The sequence below is a fragment of the Hypanus sabinus genome, chromosome 6, assembly GCF_030144855.1.
Source record: "Hypanus sabinus isolate sHypSab1 chromosome 6, sHypSab1.hap1, whole genome shotgun sequence".
Taxonomy (NCBI): Eukaryota; Metazoa; Chordata; class Chondrichthyes; order Myliobatiformes; family Dasyatidae; genus Hypanus; species Hypanus sabinus.
Window position 1 is genome coordinate 43578018 of NC_082711.1, and position 14201 is coordinate 43592218.

Below are 14201 nucleotides of genomic sequence, written 5' to 3' on the forward strand. Positions count from 1 at the left end.
AGTGGACAACGTGAATAGTGATAGCTGCATAGGAATCACTCTTAAAAAATTTATCTTGAAGGAAGGTAATGAATACCTTGATTTCATCGTAACGATGTATGGTTTAATTCTTTAGTCTGAATTTTGCAGAGGAAAACAGAAGTAAAATACATAATCTGGAGATTCATTTAGCTATTGTATAGTTGATGTGAAAATTATCTTTCCTAATTACATCAGTAATTTGACCCCTTTCCCAATAATGGAACAATTCAGTTTGATGAGAACATAAACTAAAATGTAGAAAAATCACTATTTCCAATGGTGGTAGTTGAAAAGTTGGCAGTGGCTGGTAGCAGTCACAGCAGCAATACATTTTATTAGAGAATAATGGCAATAGAGCATTTGTTTAATTCTTACCCTGAGAAGACAACTGTGCAGCTTGGGAAAGGAGAGTTGTTATGCTTAAAGCTGATGGTCCAGTTGTGAGGAGCTTATGAAGCATAGATTGCAAAGAAGCTTGTGTGACAGCAGCTGTAAGGACTGCAAGACAAAAAGATGCTTTCTTAAACTTGTTCCACCCAACAGTTACAGTTAAACTAATTGTTATAGATTATATAAAACAAGAATCCTTCAACTACATTATGCCTGCTTGGGCTTCAACCCAGTAAATCCAGCAAATAAGCAAGTCTGTCCCAACATAAAAATCACTTTAAGCCCCATGCAAAATCATTTTGAATGTCCACTGTGATTATTCCTTGAGACACAAATATATTTTGAAAGAAAATTTAACATATTATATATTGAACCTTGACATATGAAAAGAAATCAACTAACAAAATGAAAAAGCAGACTTAGACAAATGTCACAGGTAGATAGGGTTGTAAAGAGAGCTTTTAGCACATTGGCCTTTATAAATCAAAGTACTGAGTATAAGAGTTGGAAAGTTATGGTGAGGTTGTACAAGACACTGAGGCCCCATGTGCCACTTAGGCACTAAGGGTTCAGACATATAAGACAGTGGTGGGGCCGAATTTGGAGTATTGTGTGCAGTTTTGGTCACCTAATTACAGGAAGGATATTAATAAGGTTGAAAGAGTGCAGAGAAGGTTTACAAGAATGTTGCCGGGACTTGAGAAACTGAGTTACAGAGAAAGGTTGAAGAGGTTAGGACATTATTCCCTGGAGCATAGAAGAATGAGGTATTTGATAGAGGTATATAAAATTATGATGGGTATAGATAGAGTGAATGCAAGCAGGCTTCTTCCACTGAGGCAAGCGGAGAGAAAAAAAGAGGACATGGGTTAAGGGTGAAAATGGAAAAGTTTAAAGGGAACATTAGGGGGAGCTTCTTCACACAGAGTAGTGGGAGTGTGGAATGAGCTGCCAGTTGAAGTGGTGAATGCAGGCTCACTTTTAACATTAATGAAAAACTTGGACAGGTACATGGATGAGAGGGGTATGGAGGGATATGGTCTAGGTGCAGGTCAGTGGGACTAGGCAGAAAAATGGTTCTGCACAGCCAAGAAGGGCCAAAAGGCCTGTTTCTGTGCTGCATGGTTCTATAAGCAGTCAACTTGATTACCATACATTCAAGAAATATATCCTTGGACCCATTTCTAATCTTTTATAATGTGGCAAATATAATTCAAAGAGGAATAAGGATGCAAATATAATAGTTATTAGACATAAATCTAATATCCATTAAGGCTGTAATACATATAAACTAATAAATATATATCATTGAAAAACCCATAATAAACAGCAGTCACGATTTTGGAAATAACAGGCTTTAATTCAGGCAAATGGCTTAATAATTCAGCAATTAATTATAATTCAATACGCTTAAATTTACGAACAACTTTCATTCAAGTTCATTGAGGATTTGTAAGTTCATTGAACCGTTACAATACTCAAAAGTGGTTTGAGAACCAAAGCTGGCAACTAAACTGCTAACTGGAAAATGTTTTACCAAAGAAGAGTTACCCAGTGGAGTTGACTATATTTGCTCTGGAATTTGCAAACCTTTCTTTCTTTCTAAATCTTTTTATTAATATTAGTAATATGGACAGAATACAGATGATATATTGATAAAGAAATTACCAACATACACATTCCATTACATATGAAAAAAAAACATACATAATAGTTACAATATAAATGAGTTTACCAAGACATAAGCCATAAGATATATGTATGGACATAGTAAATCTAAATATTTCATAATGTATAATATAAAAAAAACAGAAAAAAGAAAGAAAAAAAAACAAAAAAAAAATTATATAATACAAAACTAACTAATCTAATCTAATAACTATAACTAATAAGTAATATAAAAGAAAGAAAAACAAACAAAAGAGAAGGAGAAAAAGAAAAGTGGGCTGTTTATAATATCTCACAAAAATAAGTATTCATCAATGCCGTCACTTCCGGTCCTCTCAAAATACATAAGATAAAAGCTAGGAAATCAAATGTACTTGGCACAGGGTCATATTACATCATATGAAAATGTTGAATAAATGGTCTCCATAACTTTTCAAATTTAATAGAAGTCTCAAAAGTACCACTTCTAATTTTTTCTAAATTTAAACATAACATAGTTTGAGAGAACCAATTAAATACAGTGGGAGGATCAATTTCTTTCCAATTCAACAATATAGATCTTCTAGCCATCAGAGTTAGAAATGCAATCATTCGACGGGCTGAAGAAGATAAATGCTGTGAATCTAACATTGGTAAACCAAAAATTGCGGTAATAGGATGAGGTTGTAAATCAATATTCAAAACCGCAGAAATAATATCAAAAATATCTTTCCAATATTTCTCCAAAAATGAACACGACCAAAACATGTGAGTTAAAGACGCAATTTCAGAATGACATCTATCACAAATAGGACTTATATGAGAGTAAAAATGAGCTAATTTATCCTTGGACATATGGGCCCTATGTACAACCTTAAATTGTATTAGTGAATGTTTGGCACATAACGATGATGTATTAACTAATTGAAGAATTCTATCCCAATTCTCACTAGAAATACTAAAACTAAGCTCTCTTTCCCAATCCTGTTTAGTCTTATAAAGGGGCTCTGAACGTATCTTCATAATCATATTATAAAGTTTTGAAATAAGCCCTTTTTGAAAAGGGTCTAATTCAAATAAACTCTCCAAAGTATCTGAAGGCACAAAATTTGGAAACGTAGAGAGTACAGAACTTAAAAAATGTCTAATCTGTAAATATCTAAAAAAATGAAATCTCGGCAAGTTATATCTGTTGGATAATTGTTCAAAAGACATGAAACAATTATCTAAAAATAAATCAGAAAATCTTAGTAATCCCTTAGTTTTCCAAGCTGAATAAGCTTGATCTATAAAGGAAGGGTGAAAAAAACAATTAGATACAATAGGACTATTTAAAACGAATTGAGTCAACCCAAAAAATCTCCGAAATTGAAACCATATACGCAATGTATGTTTAACTATCGGGTTGTCAATTCGTTTCGGCAATTTAGAAAGAGCAAAAGGGAGAGAAGTCCCTAAAATAGAACCCAAAGCATAAGCTGATACCGATTTAGTTTCTAAACTCACCCAACAAGGGCCAAAAGATCCACCCCCATCTTTCAACCAGCATAACAAATATCTAATATTAGCTGCCCAATAGTAAAATCTGAAATTAGGCAATGCTAACCCGCCTTCCTTTTTTGTCTTCTGTAAATATGTTTTACCTAACCTGGGATTTTTATACTGCCATATATATGAAGAAATTTTAGAGTCAACATTATTAAAAAAAGATTTCGGGATAAAAATTGGTATCGCTTGAAAAATATATAAAAACTTAGGTAAAATAACCATCTTAATAGCATTAATCCTGCCTATTAGAGATAGAGACAAAGGTGACCACTTAGTAAACAAACCTTTAATCTGATCAATTAAGGGTAAAAAATTAAATCCAAACAAATCTTTATGGTTCTTTGTGATTTTGATCCCTAAATAAGTAAAAGAGTCATTAACTAATTTAAAGGGTAAATTTCCATAAATTGGGACCCGTTTATTTAATGGAAACAATTCACTTTTATTAAGATTTAACTTATACCCAGAAAACTCACTAAATTGAGCCAATAATGATAAAACTGCTGGAATGGATTTCTCCGGGTTAGAAATGAATAGTAATAAATCATCTGCATACAAAGATAACTTATGAATATCTGTCCCACGATTAATACCCAAAATATCCTGTGATTGTCTGATGGCAATTGCCAAAGGTTCTAAGGCAATGTTAAATAGTAATGGACTAAGAGGACATCCCTGTCTAGTGCCCCGAAATAGGCGAAAAAAGGGAGATCTTTGATTATTGGTAACCACTGAGGCTACTGGAGTATGATAAATCAATTTAATCCATGATATAAATATCGGACTAAAATTAAACTTCTCCAACACATTAAATAAGTAAGGCCATTCAACTCTGTCAAATGCTTTCTCCGCATCTAATGAAATCACGCATTCTGAAGTATAAACAATATTGAACATTTTGAACAATATAAGTTAAGTATAAACAATATTGAATATTTAAAGTGAGGGAGTATAAACAATATTCAACAATCTCCTATTGTTAAAAAAAGAATAACGATTTTTAATAAAGCCAGTTTGATCATCTGAAATAATTTTGGGTAATACCTTCTCCAATCTAGATGCCAGTAACTTAGAAAAAATCTTGGAGTCTACATTCAATAAAGATATAGGTCTATAAGAAGCACAATTAGTAGGGTCTTTATCTTTCTTCAATATTAGAGAAATGGAAGCTCTATAAAAAGATTGTGGCAAATTTCCTAATCTAATGGCCTCCTCAAAAACCTTACCTAACCAAGGGGAAAGAGTAGCGGAAAAAAATTTAAAAAATTTCAACTGTATAACCATCTGGACCCGGTGCTTTCCCAGAATTCATTGAGGAAATAGCCCCTTTAATTTCTACATCCGTAATAGGAGTATCCAATATCAAAAGATCATCAGATGATAACCTTGGAAAATTTAATTTCCCCAGAAAATCAGACATGGTATTATAATCTTGAGGAAATTCAGATTGATACAGGGAGGTATAGAAATCTTGAAATGCCTTATTTATCTCATCATGATTAACTGTCAGATTCCCATTCTGCTGACCAATCTTAGTGATTTGACGTTTAACCAGAGCATTCTTCAATTGACTAGCTAACAGTTTACCAGATTTATCACTATGTATATAAAAATCAGATTTAGTTTTCATTAATTGATTTTCAATCGAGGATGTAAGTAATAAACTATGTTCCATTTGAAGTTCAACCCTTTGTTTGTAAAGCTCCTTACTAGGAGCAATCGAATATTTCTTATCAATCTCTTTAATTTTATCAACCAATAAAAGAGTTTCCATCTTGATACGTTTCCTCAAACCAACAGAATAAGAAATAATCTGTCCACGTATATAAGCTTTAAAAGTGCCCCAAAGTGTTCCGTAGGAAATATCATCTGTAGAATTAGTTGAGAAGAAGAAGTCGATCTGCTTCTCCATAAATTTAATAAAGTCAGAGTCTTGCAACAAGGTAGAGTCAAATTGCCATTGTCTAGCATTAAAAGCTGTATCTGTAAATTTCATAGAAAGTAATAACGGAGCATGATCAGAGATAGCTATAATATCATAGTTACAACCGATTACCAATGGAATAAAACAAGAGTCTACAAAAAAATAATCAATTCTTGAATAAGAGTGATGAACATGTGAGAAAAAAGAAAACTCTTTGTCATTAGAATGCCGAAATCTCCAAACATCAAAAACTCCATTGTCAGTCAAAAAGGAGTTAATACAAGTGGCCGACTTATTAGGTAAAGTCTGAATAGATAAAGATTTATCCATCAGAGGATTTAAACAACAATTAAAGTCACCACCCATTATTAACTTATATTCGTTTAGATTGGGTAAAGAAGTAAATAAAGACTTAAAAAAGTCAGGACAATCCACATTTGGAGCATAAACATTAACCAAAGCAACCTTTTTATTACAAAGTAAACCCGTAATTAACAAAAATCTGCCATTCGGATCCGAAAAAATATCATGTTGAACAAATGAAATAGAGGAGTCAATAAAAATTGAAACTCCTTTTACTTTAGCATTCGAATTTGCATGATACTGTTGACCCCGCCAAAATCTAAAAAAACGAAATTTGTCCTCCCTCCTCACATGAGTTTCTTGTACAAAAATGATATGAGCATTAAGTCTTTGGAATACTTTGAAAATCTTCTTTCGTTTAATTGGATGATTTAAACCATTAGTATTCCAAGACACAAAATTAATGGTCTGAGCCATAATTCTATAATCAACCCTTTGGTATAGAAAGGGTTAACCAACTTGTAAACTCATGCACCCGGAAGAGGAACAAAAGTAGTGAGAAGACCCGGAAGTGACGACAACACAGACATATTTGAAGTTCAAAAACAGCCCGAATAAAAAAACTAACACAAACTGGTACAAAAAAAATAGAATTAGAAAACAGACCATCCCCCCACCCCCCGAGAAAAAGAGAAAAAGCCAAAATATGACTTAAAAAGAGAAAAAGTAAGACTAATCCTACCCCCATGTCAGCTGAAGAACACTCCATATAAAAAGGATATATATAAAAGAATCACCCCAACTTTAAAAATAAAATCGCTATAATAAAAACCATATTTCTAAGTATAGTTAGTTGTAAAAAGAATAAAGATATAATCACTAAAAACAATTATAACTCGGGCTCTGGCCCAGACAAAATAAAAAATATTTAAGCTGAGATAAGCGATGCCTTGTCTGGGAGAAACACGAAAAATATAAACATAATGCCATCTTAAGCAAAACCAAAAATCTTTTCCAAAAAACCACCATCTTAATCAAGGAAAAATTTACCTTCAAAGAATTAAAAATATACCTTCAAAGGAACAAAGTTAATAGACAAGTATGTAGTTAAATGATTAAAGTGTATAAGGCAAAACAATTAACATGACGCAAACACACTTTAACTTGAGTATAAAGTGTAGGATGAACCTACACCAATAACCAGATTATAATTCTGGTTTAAGAGATCGAGAACCATCTTATACGATCAGAATCATTCATTTATTAAAAACTGGTGTCTGTAGCAGTAGGAATTTGCAAACCTTGAGATAGTACACGTGTTAAAATGTAAAAGGATCCTATTTTAAAACATCCTGCTGTAATGGGTAATTAGTTCATTTGAATGGCACAATGAAGCCATGGTATTGTAGCCGCTAACGCAAAGCTATTACAGCTCAGGATGCAATTCCAATGTCCACTATAAGAAAGTTTGTAAGCTCTTCATGTGTGAATGTGGGTTTCCTTCGGGTGCTCTGGTTTCCTCCCACAGTCCAAAGACATAGCAGTTAGTAGACTAATTGGTCATTGTACATTGCCCTGTGATTAGGTTAGGGTAACATCAATGGGTTGCAGGGTGGCACGGCTCAGTGGGCCTGAAAGGCCTGTTCTGCACTGCCTCTCTAAATAAGTAAGCAAACAAGGTATATGGTGAAATCAAATCCTTATAAAGAAGTGACATAGGATCAGAAGATGTAGATGCCTTCTGGGTAGATTTAAGAAACTGTAAGGTAAGACGACTTGATGGGAGTCATTTATAGGCCTTCGAACAGTAGCCAGGATGTGAAGTACAACAGAAGTATCAGTATTACAGTGGAGTAAAGGGAATTATAGACACACGAGAGAAAAGCTGACCAAAGTTGATTGAGATACATCTATCATATGACCTTCGAACTGGCCCCAGAATCTCCAGCCACTACTGTTCTGCCGCGAACCCTGCTTGTGTCCCCACCCAAAGATGAAGAAGTGTTCTAAAGGCAGGGTGATGTAAGGGAAGTCAAAGGCAGCATAAATGCAAAAGCAAGGGCATATAATATAGCAAATTAGTGGGAAGTTAGAGGATTGGTAAGACTTTAAAAATCAATAGAAGGCAATGAAAAAAGCCAAAAAGAGAGAAGAGGAATTATGAAAGTAAACTAACAAATAATATGAAAGAGGATACCAAAGGTTTTTTCAGATAAAGAGTAAGAGAGGGGAGAGTGAACACAGGATCACTGTAAAATGATGCTGAAGCAGTAGTAATAGGGGAACAAAGAAATGCACAATCTTAATAAGTAACAAACAAAAGAAAATCTGCAGATGCTGGAAATCCAAGCAACACACACAAAATGCTGGAGGCCAAAGTTACAGTAATGGCTGCACCCCCCCCCCCCCCCCCACCGTTCCGCATCCTTTTTTCCCTCTCTTGCCTGTCCCTCACCTCCCACTTTTTCTTTCTTCCATAGCCTTTTGTCCTCACCTATTAGATTTCATTCTCTCCAGTATTGTATCATTTTCACCAACCAACTCTCCAGCTCTTTACTTCACCCCTCCCACTCCAGTTTCACTTATCACCTTGTATTTCTTCCTCTCCTCCCTTCTAACTCTGGCTCATCTTTTTTTTCCTCCAGTCCTGTTGAAGGATCTCAGTCCACAATGTTTGACTGTGCCTTTTTTCCCCCCCATAGATGCTGCCTGGTCTGCTGATTCCTGCAGCTTTTAGCGTGTGTTGCGTCAGTCTTCACTGTGCAAGACACTTAGCAGTATGCCAGAAATTCAAGTGTGTTGGGGTGGAGGGGCAGAAAGTTCAAACTTCAAAAGTTCACAGTAAATTTATTATCAAAGTACAGACATCACACCATATACGGCCCCGTGAAGAATTTTCTTATGGGCATACTCAATAAATCCATAATAGAATATTAACCACAACAAAATCAATGAAAGACCGCACCAGCTTTGGCATCCAACCAGTGAACAAAAGACAACAAATTGTGTAAATACAAAAAGAAAGAAATAATAATAAATAACCAATAAATATAAAGGACATGAGATGGAGTCCTTGAAAGTGAATCCATAAGTTGTGGGAACATTTTAATGATGGGGCAAGTGAAATTGAGTGAAATTGCAATTACTAAGGAGAAGGCACTTTGGAAGCTGAAAGGTCTGAAGGTAAATAAGTCAACTGGACCAGATGGATTACACTCCAGGGTTCAGAAAGAGGTACCTGAGGAGATTGTGGAAGAATTCGTAAATGTCACTAGACTCTGGAATGTTTTCAGAAAAATTGCAAATGTCACTCACTATTTAAGAAGGGATGTCGGCATAAAAATGGAAAGGTATTGGCCAGTTAGCCTGACTTCAATGGTTGGGAAGATTTTAGAGTCCATTATTAAGGATGAGGTTTAGGAGTACTTGAGGCACTTGATAAAATAGGCGAAGTCATCATAGTTTCATTAAGGGGAAATTTTACCTGACAAATTTGTTGGCATTCATTGAGAAAATAACAGGCAGGACAGACAAAGGAAAGTCAGTGGAAATTGTTTACTTGGATTTAAGAGGGCCTTTGACAAGGTACTGGACCTGAAGCTACTTGACAAGAGCCCATGGTATTACAGGAAAGATACCAGCATGGATAGCAGGAAGTGAAGAGTTGGAATATAGGGGCCTTATTCTGATTAGCTGCTGGTGACTCGTGATGCTCCGCAGGGGCTAGTGATGGGACAGCTTCTTTTCCTGTTATACTTCAATTATTTGGATGATAGAATTCAAGGATATGTGGGCAATTTTGTGGATGATATGAAAATAGGTACAGGGGTAGATAGTGTTGAAGAACCAGGGAGTCTGCACATTCTCCCAACCTATCTAAATCCTTCTGCAAAGAAATGGCAGATGGAATATAGTATATGGAAGTGATCGTGTACTTTGGTAAAAGAATAAAGACACGGCCTATTTTCTAAATGGGGAGGAAAAAATTCAAAAATTGGAGGTGCAATGCAACTTGGGAATCCTTGTGCAGGATTCCTTAAAGGTTGAGTCTGTGGTATAGAAGGCAAAAGTGATGTTAACATTCAGTTCAAGAGGATGAGAAAATAAGAGCAAGAATGTAATGCTGAGGCTTTATAAGACATTGATCAGACAGCATCTGAAGTGCTCTGTGAGCTGTTTTGGGCTTGTTATCTAAGAAGAGATGCGCTGGCACTGGGGTTTCATGAGAATGATTACAGGAATGAAAGGGTTAACAAATGTGAAGCATTTGATGGCTCTGGGTCTGTACTCACTGGAGTTTAGAAGAATGAGGGAGGATTTCATATTGACCTACCAAATATTGAAAGGCCTAGAGAGAGTGGATGTTTCCTATAGAGGGAGACTTTTGGACCAGAGGGGACAGCTTTAGAATAAAGGGATATCCAATTAAAACAAAGAGAGGTGGAATTTCTTTAGCCAGAGGGTAGAGAATTTGTGGAGTTCATAGGTTCTCGATTAGTCATGACATCAAAAGGTGAGAAGGCAAGTGAGCAGGATTGAATCAGCTATCATGGAATGGTCGGGCAGACTTGATGGCCTGATTGGCCTAATTTTGATCCCATGACTTTATGGTCTTACTTCACGTGTTGACTTTAAACGTAGTAAGTTATTGTTAAACAGCTTGTTTACATGTTATAATGTGAAGTAAAGATATGCTGGGAGTATTAGTTTGAACAACGTTGAATAACATCCTATAACCCAGAAAATCTGTGTGGCATCACCAGAATCTCAAGTATGCCAGATGACTTGAGTTTTATGAAGTTTACTTGAGCTTTACTCAAGTTTACTTGAATCTGAAACAGACATCATTGTGGCTGCATGCTACAGTGTTGGAAAAGTCTTACAGATCGATGTTTATTCTTGCTGAAGATTACTGAGGCAGAAACCTGGTGCAAATGGTTCTTGTACAGGCATATTTCCTCAGCATTCAATTACCCCTTGGCTCAGTGTATAGAATCTGTGTATCAGTGAAAGGATCAACAATATGGCTGCTTACCAGAGATATTTGGGGGTCTGATCTGAACACTTACTGGCACAGTGAGTGCAGGCCACTGATGGGAACATGTATTGAGTGACTGCCCATATGTACAGACAAACAGACAGACAGACATACTTTGTTGATCCCAAGGAAAATTGGGTTTCGTTACAGCCATGCCAACCAAGAATAGTGTAGAAATAGAGCAATATAAAACCATAAGTAATTAAATAATAATGTTGATCATGCCAAGTGGAAATAAGTCCAGGATCAGCCTACTGGCGCAGGGTGTCTGACACTCCAAGGGAGGAGTTGTTGAGGGAGGAGTATAGTCTCTCTTATCACCTGCATATGTGACATCTCCCCTTTATTCATTTAGTTGCATGCGCTCTCCCTCTTTGAAACTTTGAGGTGTATCTGTAGGTTGTGTTCACATACACCTGTTGACCTTGGCCCTTTAGCAGCAAAGCTTGCTGCTTTGGCAAGATTCCCCCCCCCCCCCCCACCAAGAAGTCCCAGTAGGTTGCTGTAAGTCAGTGAAGGTATTCCAGTAGTTGAGTGAGTGAATGGGGGTTTAGGGAAATACACAGAAAGGTAGCTATTTAAATTGCATTGATCTAGTTATTGTTGGGACTTTTGGACACTGTTAAAACTGCATTTCACCAGTCTCGTGAAGAATGCACTGACAGACTCCTGACCTATACCTTGTAGATGGAAATAGGCCTTCATGATAAAAGAGGAGAACTATATGCACAGGATACTCAATGTCTGACCTGCTTTTGTAGTGCAAATATTTGAGACTGGTCTGGTAAAGGATCTGCCCTGAAGCTCATTTGTCCATTTTTGTACCAAAGTCTCAGGACTAATGGTCCCAATGAAGGCCAAACTGAGCAAAAGCAAAATATTAATTGGTGAGTTAGTGGTGTTTTAGGGCACAATTAACAATATTCTCAATTACTCTTATAACATTGGGTGGCAAATCTACAGATTGGATTTGTCCTGCCTTTAGTGAGTGCTCTGGTCCACAGATCTAAGAATTGTGCATGCAAGGTTAAAGCCTGCAGAACATTCTGGTGCTCTGCATGCAAAACAAATTAGTGGAAAATTAACAGCATGAAGATCAAGTGAAAATTGACAGCAGATTTGTTATTTTTAATTTCAAAGAAAAAGAAATCCCGCTTATTCTATACTTGAGGAACATTACTGAACAACACAAATAGCAAAGGGAGAGGTACCATGTGAGATTTGGAAGTAGTATACAAGCAGGGCATTGAATAGTTCATGTTTCATTTATCAACAGCTTATAGTTGAAGGTTATATAAATAGTACTCAGCACCTTTTGCATTGTCAGAGCCAAGAGAAAGCAACTGTTTATGGAAGAATGACTGAAAAGTGCTGGCATGAGCAGTGCATTCCAACTCCAGCAACTGAAGCATTTCTTCATTTCATTTTAAGACACAGTGAGCTGGGCTGTATGTGAAGAAATGACTGGATGCAGGGATGTTAAGAAGTGATTAAAGTAAGAAAGCCACAAGAAAATGAGCAAGCTTCCATTTCAGAACAGGAAAGGAAAATCAAGAACACAAATACAAAACCTACAGATGCTGATGGCCAGGCAGCATCTTTGGAAAGGAATAAATAGTCGATGTTTTGGGCTACTCTGAAGGGTCTCAGCCTGAAACTTTGACTGTTTATTCCTTTCCAAGGATAAACAATAAAGTGGTCTTCTGAAAGGATAATCAAGAGAGCTTTCAAGCTGACAGTGCTGGAGTTGAAAAATGGCCACAAGGGCATGATACCCAAATACATTGGGAGGGATATCAGAATCGGAACCTGGTTTATTATCACTGACATATGTGGTGAAACTTATTTTCTGGCAGCAGTGCATTACAAGAAAAAAAAATACTGCACATTTGTTGTTCAGTTGTTAAGTCTAGTTCGACAGCCTGGGCCCCCGGCAGCTGGAAGTGGCAGCGGAGCCTCCTGTCACTCAGCCCGACAATGCGACCCGCTGATCGATCCCTACGGGACTCGTCCACCAACCTCAAAGAGCTGATGACAACAAACTGCATCGATGGAAACCTGGAAAGATGCACTATTTACCGAGGAAGAGTGGGAAAAGAGCTGGGCTGCTGGTCAGATTGAAGCTGAGGGGCTTTAGGGTCCCTCTGCCCACCATCCTACTAACTAATGTGCAGATTTTCGATCCATCAGATGGACCGCACGGTGTCTCCGGGCAAGATGAGGGGAGGTGGTGTCTGCCTACTGATCAACACTGTGTGGTGCTCAGACACAGTGGCACTGACAAGCTCCTGCAGTCCGGACCTGGAACATCTGTCGGTGAAGTGTCGAACCCACTATCTGCCACGGGAATTCACCTCGGTCATACTGACAGCAGTCTACATTCCACCCCAGGTGGACATGGAGTGTGCTCTGAACACACTGTATGCCAACATCAGTGAACTTGAGACAGGTATCCGGAGGCTTTGCTCATTACAGCCGGAGATTTTAACAAGGCCAATCTCAGAAAGGTGCTGTCAAAGTTATACCAACATGTTTCCTGCTCCACTAGAGGCCCGAATATACTTGACCACTGCTACACAGCAGTCAAGGATGCCTACCGTTCCGTCCCACAACCTTACTTTGGAAAATCGGACCATCAGGCCGTACTCCTCCTCCCGGCTTACAAACAGAAACTGAAGCAGGAGGTCACGGTGTCAAAAGTGGTGTCGCGTTGGACAGAGGAAACGGATGAGGTCCTCCGTGACTGCTTTGAATCGGTGGACTGGTTAGTATTCAAGGACTCGGCAGCTAACCTCGATGAATATGCCTCAGCTGTCATGGACTTTATCTGGAAATGCAGAGGACTGTGTGTCTCGCAAGACGATCCGGGTATGCCCTAACCAGGAACCTTGGATGAATTATGAGGTCCAGTCCCTTTTGAAGGCTAGAACTGTGGCTTATAGGACCGGGGATACCAGTTGCTACATGGAATTCAGGCGTGAACTCCAGAAAGCCATTAAGAGCACCAAGAGGCAATATCGAGCCAAGTTGGAAGCCCAGGCTAACCAGAGGGATGCCAGTAGACTATGGCAAGGACTAAATGAGATCACTGGGCACAAAGAAAAGGCTGGGAATATCAATAACTGTAGCGCTTATCTTCCTGATGAACTTAACATATTCAATGCAAGATTTAAACAGAAAAGAAGCATCCCGCCCCCTCCGGATGAACCGGACCTGGTGGCATCGAGATTCATCGTCATAGTGGAGGACGTTAGAAAGGCCTTCCTGAAGATAAATCCAAGGAAGGCGATGGTCCCAGATGGCGTCCCAGGACAGGTTCTCCGGGCCTGT

At 37.6% G+C, this 14201-nt stretch overlaps 1 protein-coding gene across 3 annotated transcripts in view; it reads right to left on the reverse strand.

The window, feature by feature from the left end:
* The window catches only part of waca (WW domain containing adaptor with coiled-coil a), a 117484-nt gene that overhangs the window by 28451 nt on the left and 74832 nt on the right, over positions 1 to 14201 (reverse strand). For all 3 annotated transcript variants that reach the window (XM_059972004.1, XM_059972006.1, XM_059972005.1), the window contains one exon: positions 397 to 519. In XM_059972004.1, the coding sequence (XP_059827987.1) occupies positions 397 to 519 (123 nt within the window). The remainder of the gene's footprint in view (positions 1 to 396; positions 520 to 14201) is intronic.